General features: G+C 27.1%; 3 protein-coding genes across 4 annotated transcripts; 2 read left to right on the forward strand and 1 right to left on the reverse strand.

Annotated features, from left to right (window-relative positions):
• Positions 1 to 117: 117 nt before the first annotated feature.
• Positions 118 to 2195, forward strand: Vps24 (vacuolar protein sorting 24). Its single transcript, XM_011648909.3, has 4 exons — positions 118 to 259; positions 319 to 379; positions 680 to 1074; positions 1311 to 2195. The coding sequence occupies exons 1-4, from the start codon at positions 215 to 217 to the stop codon at positions 1464 to 1466; spliced, it is 657 nt and encodes a 218-aa protein (XP_011647211.1). The 5' UTR covers positions 118 to 214; the 3' UTR covers positions 1467 to 2195.
• A 66-nt stretch (positions 2196 to 2261) lies between these two features.
• On the reverse strand, positions 2262 to 8431 carry LOC105433542 (uncharacterized). Of its 2 annotated transcripts, none has more exons than XM_011648911.2 (3): positions 8267 to 8431; positions 5827 to 7901; positions 2262 to 5362 (listed from the first exon to the last, which is right to left on the reverse strand). In XM_011648911.2, exons 2-3 carry the CDS (start codon positions 7465 to 7467, stop codon positions 5117 to 5119), a joined length of 1887 nt encoding a protein of 628 aa, XP_011647213.2. In that variant the 5' UTR covers positions 7468 to 7901; positions 8267 to 8431; the 3' UTR covers positions 2262 to 5116. The 2 variants fall into 2 exon arrangements, with proteins under 2 accessions (XP_011647213.2, XP_088935439.1); XM_089079313.1 differs by having other exon boundaries at positions 5827 to 7382; positions 8267 to 8430.
• Positions 8432 to 8459: 28 nt separating this feature from the next.
• Vps51 (vacuolar protein sorting 51) lies at positions 8460 to 12817 on the forward strand. The gene is made up of 10 exons (XM_011648910.3): positions 8460 to 8790; positions 9122 to 9256; positions 9315 to 9536; positions 9638 to 10230; positions 10325 to 10538; positions 10715 to 10939; positions 11086 to 11420; positions 11619 to 11796; positions 12282 to 12394; positions 12469 to 12817. Exons 1-10 carry the CDS (start codon positions 8710 to 8712, stop codon positions 12575 to 12577), a joined length of 2205 nt encoding a protein of 734 aa, XP_011647212.2. The 5' UTR covers positions 8460 to 8709; the 3' UTR covers positions 12578 to 12817.
• Positions 12818 to 13467: the final 650 nt, after the last annotated feature.

Genomic DNA, 13467 nt, shown 5'->3' on the forward strand with positions numbered 1-13467 from the left:
CATTAATAATAAAACAAACTTTAGGAAGATGTTACTTTATTTAGATATTTACTTTTTTTACTTCGAAAGAATTATATTTCTTTACATCTAAAAATAATCAAATTGGGCTCCGTTTTTAATAAGAATGACATATAGCAACATAACCTTGAAAGATCTATGAGGTTAAGTCGATCAGATACCGAATGCTTTGACGTTTCTGTGACGCGATTCGGATATGGGTTTGTTTGGCAAATCGCAAGAAAAAAATCCCAAAGAAATGGTGAGTTATTATAAAGTATCTATTTTTACTTTTATTTATTGGCATTAATCATGCTATAGGTTCAAGAATGGACTCACAAATTGAGGAAGGAAGGTTATCAGCTTGATAGACAGGTTAGAGGTAAGAGATATGAAAAAAAATTTCTAAGAAAAATCTTTAAAACAGAAGAATATAATCAGTTATTTGATAAAACTTTTAATTATAAAATTTTATTCTTACTTTTAGAATCTTAAAATATTAAATGATTAGACATGAAAGTGTTTATTTTAATTTTTATGAAAAAAAGGATTTTATTTTAAAATCTAAAAAGAATACTATTTAAAATTAATATCTTCTATAAAATTGATTAATCTTGATTATTCCTTTTATCTTTCCTTTTTTTTATTCTAGATTTGTATAATCAATGTTTTGTTTGTATAGCAATTCAGAGAGAGGAAGAGAAAGTTAAACGTTCCTTGAAGGAAGCAGCAAAGAAAGGAGATAAAGATGTATGCAAAATCCTTGCAAAGGAAATTATAAGGGCTCGTAAAGCTTGCAATAAGATTTATACCTCTAAAGCACATTTAAATTCTGTATCATTACAAATGAAGAATCAATTAGCAACAATCAGAGTTGCTGGTTCTGTTTCTAAATCTACAGAAGTGATGCAAGCAATGCAATCTTTGGTAAGAGTACCGGAAGTAGCTGCAACTATGAGAGAAATGTCAAAAGAGATGATGAAAGCAGGTATTATCGAGGAAATGTTAGATGAAACAATGGATTCTATCGAGGATTCTGAGGATATGGAGGATGAAGCTGATGAAGAAGTTGATAAGGTAAGTAATAATGCAATAAATATATGGAATCAGTGAAATACTCTCTTTTTTTACAACATGTTTTATCAAGTTATAGATACTTAAAAAGAAATGAATGATTTTAGAAGTTTTCCATTAAATATACATGTATATATATATGTATATGTGTGTGTGTGTGTGTGTGTGTGTGTGTGTTTGATGAAAAATTCATATATGTATATATATATATATATAATGATATAAAATTCTTTTAATAGATTTTATGGGAAGTGACAGCTGGTCAATTGGGTACAGCTCCTGCAGTTGTCACAGAGAATCCTGGAGTTCCCTCTACTTCTGCAGAAGAAGAAACAGAAGATGATGATAAAGAACTTGAAGAGATGAAGAACCGATTACAAAGTCTTCGCAGTTAGATGCATGATTAAATAATTGAAGAATATTTGTACCATACAAATATCAGGGAAATAAGTATTTTACTAATAATACTTATTAAATAAATAATAATGCAAATTATAAATAGTAACATTTGCCAATTTACCATAATGTTATTTTGCTATTTAATGTAAATATTGTAGTTAGTATTGCTTTGCAGAACAAGCGTATTATAAGCACTGGATATCTATTTTTATATTCATTATTAAGCAATAATTTACTTATAATTATTATTATGAAAACAAAAATAATATGATTAATTATAATTAAAAATGAATTATATAACTTAATTAAATTATAAATTAGTAAAAAGATCAAAATTAAGAAAAAATTATAGTTAATAATGAAGTTTTTAAATAATTTTTAAATTTTGTCACTAACATTTGTCATGTATTGATTTCTAAATGTAAATTTGAGAAAAATTTTAATTTTGGCATTTCATCTATATTTTTATTTTGATATAATTTATTTTAATATTTAGCCATTTGCTTGTTAATTTTTAAATTAGATTTATATGAATCATATGTGCACATAAAAGAATATATATAGATGCAACAAAGCAAACAAACTATGGATACAGTATTGATGATTATTAATTGCTGTTAATTATTTAAACAATTTGAAATATGATATTTCAAGAATTTTATAGTGAGATATGAATAATTTTGTTAAATAATATTGTTAACAAATAAATAAATTGTGATATACTATTTGTAGATATTGAAATTATAACATACCAATATTCTTATCATGGGTATCATCTATTTAAAAAAACATTTCACTTAAGATAAATTTTATTTATCGTGACATTATTACAGTTATTATTAGTATTATTTATAATTTATGTCTTTTTTTAAATACATAAAAATAATATTCTTGGACTATGAACATATACATATATATATATATTTTTTATCTTTTACAAGTGACAGTTTACAATCACGTATAAGATATAAAGATATTTCTTGAAAATAATATATTTAATAATTAATATACAATGATGTGTATATCTAAAGTAAACATTCACATAATTTTTCTGCAAGGAGGTGGGAAATAAAGTTATTTTATTTCACAGAAAAATTCAAGACATAGTTCTCCAACTATTTAATTAATTATTTTAAAAAAAATGCTTTAAAATAAATTAATTTATATCATTTATCAAGAAGAACTTATACAAGATAAGATTATCAAAGATTATCAAAATCATACGATTTTAATGATTTGTGTTTACAATTTCTATTCCTGTTGAAAATATGGATTCTAAAGTTGCATATTTATTATGTATTATCAAATATTTTATCACAAATTGTAATACATTGTTCAAGAAAGATCAGAAATCTGTCATTGAATTAGAAAGAAAAATGAAATTTAACATGATTTTTTTTGTCATACTTTTTTATCGATTTTACATTACAAAATAAGTATATGTAGAAGCAATATATATAGAATATTTCAACAAGAAGTATAGGATTTGTTTTTTGAGTAAAACAAAGAATTGCGATAATTAAAATTTCTTTGTACTATTAGTAAAGACATGTAGATTATATGTGGAATAATAGATTATTCAAATAATTTTGGCTCTTCTTGCAGATCCTTACTCTTCTCGAAGTTTTCGATCACTTTTTCAAAGATGCGATTGCATTTTAATAGCGGCTTCGATGCTGGCTTTGAGAGCGTTAATCGTTTATGGATTATTGGCATAGATTTAGACATGTAGATTATGTGTGGACATAAGTACATAAGTACATAACAGATTTTTCTTTGATGTAATTCCAAAGAAAGATCTAATGGTGTTAAATCGTAAAAAAATTTGATGACCAATTGATGTCATTTCCTGAAATTACAAAGCTGTTACAAAGTATGTTATGGAGACATGTTGATTTTTTACGGTCTGAGCTCGAGAATATGGACCTTTAATTCCAACAAGATAGAATCATATGGCGTATATAAGTGACAAAATATAATCATTTTATTGCGCATTAATGTTCCCTAATCGAAATGGCGACATCCATTAAAATTATACGATTTAATAATAATTCGAACGATTAATACTTTCAAAGTCAACAACGGTTAATGCTGGAATACAACCGCATCTTTGCGAAAAAGTAATCAAAAACTTTGAGAAAAGAGTAAGAATCTGCAAGAAAAGTCAAAGCGGTCATTTGAATAATACTATTCCATGCATAATTTACATGTCTCTACTCTATGACGGAATAAAAAAATCTTGATTATTGCAATTCTTTGTTTTATTAAAAAATCAAATCTTGCTTCTTGTCGAAACACCTATTATATGTTTATTCTTAATAAAATTCCTTGCTGGATACAGTCATGCATTCATTCATTTATTCATTCATTCATTCATTCATTCATTCATTTTCTCTCTCTCTCTCTCTCTCTCTCTCTCTCTCTCTCTCTCTCATTCACACGCACACACACACATCATTGTTAATATATACTATATAATTAATTAATCATTCATTTCTCATGCACTAATTAATCTAAATAAATGAATTGCTTTTCTTATAGTTCAAGTACTTAAACTTATTATATACTTATCAACAAGATCAACAGTATCAAAGTATTTCAAACTGATAAAAAGAAAAGATAGAATTACATAGAATTTTTAATTTTTATGTTATTGTATAAATTTTTAAGAAAATATTTTTAGAAAAATAAAGGTTAAGAGCTTCTAATTGTTATACTTCATCATGTTTTCTCAAATACTTTGAAACACATTGCAATAATTTTTTACAAAATTACATTAATTTATACTTCTACTTTAATTAAAAATTCTGTTGATAAGTATATTTACGAATCATTGGCAAATATGAAAATCTGATTTTTATGGTTCCTGACTAGCTGCGGCCATATTGAAATCATAATGTTATAAGTGAAAAATGATAGCGAAATTTATTGCATGTTATTTTCAAATAAAGATATTTAAATAAAATAATATTTAAGATGACTTTATTACACTGGCTACTATCCTTTCGTCTTCTAATAGTCGATAGCTGTAAAAGACATGTGAGACAAAGTCTATTCAAGCAAAAAACATACGATTTGACAGCTGTTGGAAAAAAGTGAAAAAAAATATGCTTTTATATATAAAATTCGAAGGTAACTTTAGTTGTTTTTTATTTTTACGAATTTAATAATTATGAGACAAGTTACATCTACATTATAATAACGAAATAATAATGCAAAATTTCGTTGTCAGGACGTCACTTTTTTATGTCTGTAAATGCATCTTTTTGTAATGAGAAACTGCAACAGAATTCCTGCCGCTCATTCATGTTTCCGTCCATTTTCACAAGTATCTGAAAACGATCTGAAGTATTGTTTTATCCAAATGTTTCTTTATTTGCAAATGGCATGCAAGAAATCTCAATGTTTTTTCTTGCTTATAACATCATGATTCAACATAACCGTGATAACTAGTTAGAAGCTTTAATGCTTAAATAATATAAATAAGAAAAAATTGCGAATTCTTAAATGTGCATGAAAATTGATTAAAAATTGACAGTTAAATGATAGAAATTTTAAATTGTTTACTATTAAATTTTGTCACGCATTTTCTAATCGATAAAATTATGAAAAAGTTCTGATTTAAAAATATATTTTCGTATCAACTTTAGAGCTGATCAATCACCATGTTAACAATTGATAATTTCACCGTCGCTCTAGTTTGTGTTGGTAATCGACGTATCAGCGGTGATATTTTTCTCATGAAATATTCGATCTCATTTCTAATAGGAAACATAGTTCTTCTCATAGTACCCGTAATTCTTTTCTGTCTCTTTATTCTTTTTGTTTTCATTGAAATTTTCTTTACCAGCATTTCGTTCCCCAACTCTTGAAAAGATTTTTTTTCCTTTACCTGCATCAGAGTTATAAAAATTATTAAAATAATTATCATGAATATACAAATGTAAAATCATTTTCATTTATTTATTCATATATTTCAATTAATTAATAATTATTTTACCATAATTATATAATTTTTCATGTTTAACTTACAAAAACAGCATTTACACACACACACACACACACACACACACACACACACACACACACACACACACACACACACACACATCAGCCAATAATAATTACAAATATATAATTATAAATATATTTACAAACAATCATGTTGTATATATATGTTATATATATATATATATATATATATATAATCTCAGCCTGATTGTACTAAATTTTTGATGATAAATAATTAAAAATACAAAGTAACAAGTACAAATGATTACACATGATTGTTTGTAAATACATTTATAATTATATATTTGTAATTATTATTCATTGATATGAAAATTTAACACTGACCTGTTCTTTATCTTCGCTTTCCAATGATTCCGGAAAAAGTTTTACGTCATGTATTTCAATAGAATCTGAATCATCTTCTACAGGTTCTGAAGATAAAAGCTTCATTACATTTTTATCTACATTTTGTTTCGTATTTTGTAACGTAACAGAAGTTTGGCCATTATTTTTTACACAAATTTTTTGTTCATTTGAACTCTTCACTAATTTTTTCGTTTTGCTTTGTTTTTTTACTTTGGATGTTTTTTGCTGTTGTTGTAATTGTTGTTGTTCTTGTTCTGGTAATTTTATCTTAATTAATAATCCTGGAGGAATACTTGATAAACTATTAACTGGTATCGGAGCACCAAGGGATGATATATCTCCAGTAAACGGCACTATAATCTTCTTAATGTTCGTCTGATTATTCGAAATATTTGAAGAAACATTATTAATCGTAATCGGTTGCAATTGATCTCCAATTTGAATCTTCCAATTGGTTGTAGATGGAAGAGGTAGTTTTTTTACTATTTGATTTTCCAAATTGATGGGGGCAAGTTTAGGAAGATTGATAGAGGTTGGTCTTCGAGATTTTCCTCGTTTCTTCGCCAATGGCATAGGTTTGTTGTCGATTTTAGGTTTCTTACTAGATACTAGTGGTCTGGAACGTCTGAGAATTTTAGGAATTTTCCTATCTTCTCCAAGATCCTGTTTATCTTCATCTTGATTTATAACATTTTCAGATTCGGAAACATCTTTAATTGTAGGTACTGCATCGCATGGACCGGCTTTGTCAAATCTCTGACCAATTTGAAAATGTTTTGAACAAAGCACGAGTTTGCGTATTTGATTAGGAGACATCTTGAGTAAATCTTCCCGACCTAAAAATTGACACCAACGCAAACATCGACCTATTTCATATGCCGGAAATGGATGAAAACTGTAATGATCAATCTTATTCTTCGGATCGGACTTTAATCTGCCACAAGCTGCACAAGCTTGGCTTTCCAATACCTTAGTAGGCAATGGTTCCAACTTTTTATTTTTATCCAAAGGGTTGAAAAGCTTTGGTTCAGTTTGAATCTCAGTAGTAAATGGCCCTGTTTGGCTCGATTGGTCTGGATCACGAATATTGGGAACTGCATTATCTTTTAATCTTCCTTTAAATCCTGGCATGAATTGTGAACGATCAAAATGTTTGGAACAGATATAACAGAAAAGAATTTCCTTCCTTGTTAATCTATAATAAGAATCCACGCCAACAAAATCCAACCATTTGAGGCAGCGGAATTCTTCTCCAGGAAAATGATGAAATGTCGTTCCATCGTAACCTGGTGGAGGTGGATCTAGTCGTGTTCTCCCACAAAGAACACATATTATATTGTATAAACTTTGCTTAGGATCATAGACCGAAGGAACCGCAAACGAATTTAAACGGTCCATATATTCACTTAAGAAAGCTTGAGGTTCAAAATGCTTGGAACAGACCATACGTTGAAGAAGCTGCTTTTTTGTAAGTTTATAAAGGTCTTCACGACCGCAAAACTCTAACCAACGACAGCAACGAGCTTCGTCATTCACTGGAAATCCAAAAAACAAATACTCCTCCGCACGATTGTTGGGATTCATACGAGAACGGCCACACACAACGCAAGGATGTGGCATGATTGGAATATTATAATTTTTAAAAAATAGATAAATCTAGTTTTATTTAAAATTAAAATTGCAAATTTCAAAAATCAAACAGTTTTAAATCTCTTGTTCTCAACTTGAAATTATGGTAAAATTTTTTAGATCTTTTTTCTTCATAGTTGAAACAATACACAAATATAAAAAAACTTTTAAGTCATTTTCATTCATAGTCTATATTTTTAAGCCTTTAACATTCCTTTTAGTTCCTTCTCAAAACTGAATTGTTAAAAGCTTTTTCTTTTTTGTAGTTTAAAATTAAAACTGTGGCTTCAAATATTTCTCAAAAGATAACTTTCTTCTCAAAGTTCTCTTCCTCTTCTTAATTTTTCATGATTTTATGTAAAAGGCGACTCCGAATTTCGAGATAGAATTTAATTGAATTCTCTCACTATATCCTTTTGTTACAACTGAAAATAATTCAAATCATATTAAAGATAATTATAACTAAGTAAATAAGTAAAAGAATAAACAAAAAGAATAAAAATATTAATTTGTATTTTTTTATTTAAGCTACAACTTTAAAATAAATTATATTTGGTCAACTTTTGCTCATTAGATTTGATAGAGGTTAAGTTTTCTAAAAAGTTAAAAGACTATATTAATGTATATTAAGGTAGCAAAAAGTAATATTGAGGTTAAGAATGATTTAAAATTGATTCTACTGTCTCTCTAACAAATGCCATATAATTCATGACATTTCTTTTATATTACATTTTATCGCCGTTTTAAAACTTAATTGATCATGAGAAATAGAATTATCTATACATCTTACCTTTTTCATCAATTTTTTCTTGTGTGCGACAAATAAAATTGAGAGAGTATCTTCTTATTTCACTAAAATTCGCAAGTATCTGTATGTTATTGTAAATTTATTTAAACATTTTCGTGCACTTGTTGCGCTTTTGTGCAATTCGTGCGAGTAAGGTTATCTTACTTTGCGCAGCATTTGGAGATTGACACTTAACCTACAAATACCTACGGAACTCGAGAGCAGTGTGTCAATGAGATAAAATAATATAATAGAAAAATGTATATATGTATATATTCATATAATTAATAAGATTGATATTGTCTCTTGGGAAAGAAATATATCAATAAAAATAATGTTCATTTAAAAAATATAATGAAATATGTAAGTCAAGTGAATAATCAAAAAGTCAAGGGTTAAGTCAAGGATCAAGGATTCAGCCTATTGTTGAAAAAAGAATTAACAATATGGCAGAAAGCACTAATAATCCTTATGATATTAATGGACAACATTTCAATTCTGATATGTATTTTCAAAAGTTATTAAAGGTGAATCATCTTAAGTACATTCTGTAAACAACATTCATTTTTTATTTCTTTTTATTCTTACAAATTATTTTTATGAGAATAAATAAAATTATTAATGAACTAATAACATAATTAAATAAAATAATCATTTTAATTTAAAATAAAAATTAAAATGATATTTCTTTTAATTCTTCCAGAAAATAACATTTTTATATTTAAAGAAATAGAAAGAATTTTATACGTTTAATATTATAATAAAACAAAATATAAAATGCTTATATTTTACATGTGTAAAATGTTTATACTTTTTTTAGTTATAGTTATTATTTAAATTAATATTGTTATTTTATAGGAATGCACGCTAAAGCAAATCATGGATCATGAAGCAGAGATCATAAAAAATACCCAAGTTCTACATTCAGATATGCAGACTTTAGTATATGAAAATTATAATAAATTTATATCCGCTACTGATACTATACGCAAGGTAAAATATTTTTTTAAAAATTATTATATTTAGTTTTAATTTTTTATATATATTTTAGATGAAGACAGATTTTAAAGAGATGGAAGACAGCATGGATCTCTTAGCTAAGAATATGGAAAGCATTACTTCTTTTTCAGAGCAGATTTCTTCAACTTTGCATGGAACACGACAACAAATTGCTAAACTATCTTCTGTACATACTTTATTGAAAAAGTTGCAATTTCTTTTTAAACTGCCTGGAAATCTCAAAGACAAAATAAACGAAGAAAAATATGCAGAAGTATGTGTTACATTTGTTTATTTGTGAATATATAATATATAATGTTAAAAAAATACAAAATTTTTATGTTAATCCCCAAATTATAAGTGCTTTCTTTTTAGGCAGTTCAAGATTATGTTCACGCACAAAGAGTTTTAAATCAATATAGCAACATGCCATCCTTTCAAGGTATCCAAAAAGACTGCGAAGACATTTTAGAAGAATTAAAATCTAAACTCAGATTACAATTTCATAAGAGAGATGCATCTACTAAGGCTTTAGCTGAAAATGTCGATCTTTTGCTGCAATTAAAGGAACCAGCTGATTCATTATGCACGGAATTCTTAATACATGCCGAAGGAAGATTAACAGAACAATTGGATATTTTGAAAGATATGTGCGAAAACGATATTATAGAATTCGTAGATATGGCCTCGTCGGGATTTCTTAGTGATTTATGTTTGATTGTAACTGCTTATAATAATATGTTTATAAATCGAACATTGGAAGATAATGATTTAATTGATGATTTTGAAATAAAAGCTGTAGATCATTTGAATAAATTTATTGTGAGCAATATGAAGAAATATTTTGATTTGATGAGTAAAAGAGTAGAAGATGTGGCTGATACAGCAATTTTAGTGAGAGCTCTTGACAGATTTCATCGCAAACTGCAAGAGATGAATACGTTATCTAATGAAACAGACTTTGCTAGGTAATGAAAAAAGTAAATATATTACATAAAATAATTTGGAATATATAAATTATATATTATATACAATAAATTAATATATATAATTGTTTTGCAGAATTGGCACTGATCTTGTTGTGAATGCTGGCCGAAAACAATGTCGCAACCATTTGCACAGTTTGAAACAACATTTGAGCGAAATTTTGGCGAAAGTAAGACAAACTTTAGCCACTAAAGTCACACAGGATAGTGATGGAGGCTTAGCGGAACTTCAAGCTATGCTCATTATGCCTACTATAGAAAAGATTAAAGGAGTTCTACAGGATTTATTGGTTTGTCTTTATTTTTATTCTCTACATTTCTTATTACTACTTTTTATTTTTTATTTTAATCTAATATAATTTCTTTTGTGATCATAAAGTTTTTTCATTGACAATTATATTTAATGTTTGTTCAATAATAATAAATATAGGTAAATGAAAACTAAAATTGATTATAATTCTTTCAGGTTTTCTTACAGCCTGATTTATCATTTAGTCTAAAAACACAATTTTTGCAAAGTTTCTGTGTGGATGAGGTAAGAGAAGGATTAGTAATTGGTTTTCTACATTATCTTACAGCCACAGTAGCAGGCTTCTGTAATGGATCTGATGTGCCAAAATTTCCGCCTACTCTGTTACTTTTACTCAGCAAAATGTGCATTGAATATAAGGAAAGCAACGTTCGTTATCTGGTATTTAAAAATTTCTCTATAAAAATGTTGAATCGATATGTTTTAATCAATTTTGACATCGTTATAATTAATAAATTAATATAAACAAAGATTTATAACTAAACATATACATACATTTACAAATGATATGATTATTTTATTTGCAGCTCACAACTATCGACGATCTTTTCAACATCGATCAATATACATCTTCAGAAAATATTATAACTCCTGGATCAGAAATGTGTGATCGCTTTCAAGAAGCTGCTCAGAATTTATTGAATCATTATGTACGAATTCAAGGACTGACAGTATCTCAAATGTTGAGAAAATCTGTAGAGACCAGGGATTGGTTGCATACAATTGAACCTAGAACCGTGAGAGCTGTTATGAAGAGGGTTGTCGAAGATGTAACCGCTATTGATGCACAAGTAGCTGCTTTATACGATGACAACGATGGTCAAATCGATAGAAGTAGTGACAGTAGTAGGAAGACTCATAGGTACAGATTTGATTTTGAACAATTTTTTTATTTATATTACATTTAGTTTATTTATATTACATTTAGTTTCTATATGAAGTTATTTGGATAATGTTGATAAAATCTGGAATCTAAATGTAATATTTAATTCTTTTGAAATTTATTATTCTTTAATCATTAAATGCTCAAGTTTGAAGTATATAATCCAAATTTTTCTAGTGTCAGCATATCTAGACAGCACTATCGGTCAAATTGGTCATCCTATACACCCAGTCATATCGATTCTTCTCTAGTAACGAATATCCACAAACTGTTCTCGGAACGAATTGAAATATTTTCGTCGGTACAATTTAACAAGGCGTCTATTCTAACAGGAATCATCAAAATAAGTTTAAAGGTAATATTAATAATATTCTCTTTTAATAATAATAGTAATGGAATAATATTTATAAAATGTTTATTAAGTATTACTTAATATATTTTAAATCATTAGAAAATACATTTTAAACCATTAAAAAATCCGTGCGAAGTAATACTTTTAGCAGGCAATGTACTGATATAATGATCGCAGGTACAGAATAGTCGCAATGACAAAATAGCACGGTCATTATTCACTTTATGAAGTTGATTCATCCTTTCAACTCTGTCATCGTTCACTACGCAATATGTTTCATACTTTTACCATGCTTACAACTGACTGAATAAAAATTAAATAAAAAATTATTTTTTATATGTAATCATAATTTTTTATATTAAAATTAAATATGAAATATAATACAAGAGTTATTGATATATAAAAAAGTTATTATATAAATTTAGAAAATCACATAATTATTAATATTTTCTCTAATATTTTTTCTGTGTATGTATTAATATTTATAGACTTTCCTCGAATGTGTAAGATTGCGAACGTTCAGCAAGTATGGTTTACAACAAATCCAGGTAGACACTCATTATTTGCAACTTTACTTATGGCGATTCGTGTCAGATGAAAAGTAAGATTCCAATTTACATTAACTCTACAGCAAAAATTAAAATAAATGATTTATATTAATATTATTGTTTATAGTGTGGTTCACTTTTTGCTGGACGAGATTTTAGGCAGTGCAGTACATAGATGTCTGGACCCAGTTTTGATGGAGCCGAGTGTGGTCGACATTATTTGCGAAAGGGGTTGAATTATAAACAATTACAAGTTATCTTGTATAATTGCATATAGAGATGTATCACAGATAATATTATAGTTAATATAACTTATAAAAACATTAGGAAATGATAATCATAATAATTAAGATGTTTAAATATATATTATATAATATTTAAATAAAAATATAAAAATAATTAATATATTGAAGAATTAGATATAATTATGCAAAACAAACAGTTCAGTTTATTATAATAAATAATCTCGTGAAAAATCTTCATACTTTCTTCCTTTTCATTTTCTCTCTCTTACATTACGAAATCGGTTTGCTATTTCATTCTTTTCTTCTGATTGTCTCCACCTATATTTTGTTCAAAGTGTTAGGTGTAGTATGTGGTAAGAAGCAGCGCAGGGTCAAACGATTTTAATAAGTCTTAAGTCTTCTTTATCACATTCTGTACTTTCAAACTTTTCTCTTTCAAATGTTTCTTTTTTCTCTCTTGAGTTATTTCTGAGAAATTTTTATATTCCATATAAATGTTTCTTTTTACATTTTTTATGTATATATATATATATATATATATATATATATATATATATATATATATGTACGTATATATTTATTATATTTATATAATTATTTGTATTATTGTATTTATTATTAATTTTTATCTTTCAATATCTTTCATTTTACATAAAAATTAATTGATACAATATTTTAATATCTTTCATACTATAATTCATTAGAATATGATCGATTACTCAAGAGATGAATGAGGCACGACAAGTTTATCGTTTGTATAGGGTACCAGAGAGAACTTGGTTGCAGTCCCTTGGGCAGTAGTTATTCTCGACTTAATTCGGACTTCCTCTCTCTTGGGATGAGATTCATTCGGCGAGTATCCGGCCTGGGCCCACGCACCG

Source organism: Pogonomyrmex barbatus, unplaced genomic scaffold, assembly GCF_055798465.1.
Source record: "Pogonomyrmex barbatus isolate J1 unplaced genomic scaffold, ASM5579846v1 scaffold3, whole genome shotgun sequence".
Classification (NCBI taxonomy): Eukaryota; Metazoa; Arthropoda; class Insecta; order Hymenoptera; family Formicidae; genus Pogonomyrmex; species Pogonomyrmex barbatus.

Coding starts and splice junctions, on each gene's coding strand:
- Vps24 (XM_011648909.3), top strand. CDS start 215: ATGGGTTTGTTTGGCAAATCGCAAGAAAAAAATCCCAAAGAAATG. Junction 380..679: donor GCTTGATAGACAGGTTAGAG/GTAAGAGATATG, acceptor TTGTTTGTATAG/CAATTCAGAGAGAGGAAGAG. Junction 1,075..1,310: donor CTGATGAAGAAGTTGATAAG/GTAAGTAATAAT, acceptor TTCTTTTAATAG/ATTTTATGGGAAGTGACAGC.
- LOC105433542 (XM_011648911.2), bottom strand. CDS start 7,467: ATGCCACATCCTTGCGTTGTGTGTGGCCGTTCTCGTATGAATCCCAAC. Junction 5,363..5,826: donor AAAGCGAAGATAAAGAACAG/GTCAGTGTTAAA, acceptor ACTCTGATGCAG/GTAAAGGAAAAAAAATCTTT.
- Vps51 (XM_011648910.3), top strand. CDS start 8,710: ATGGCAGAAAGCACTAATAATCCTTATGATATTAATGGACAACATTTC. Junction 11,421..11,618: donor AGTAGTAGGAAGACTCATAG/GTACAGATTTGA, acceptor AAATTTTTCTAG/TGTCAGCATATCTAGACAGC. Junction 12,395..12,468: donor CGATTCGTGTCAGATGAAAA/GTAAGATTCCAA, acceptor TATTGTTTATAG/TGTGGTTCACTTTTTGCTGG.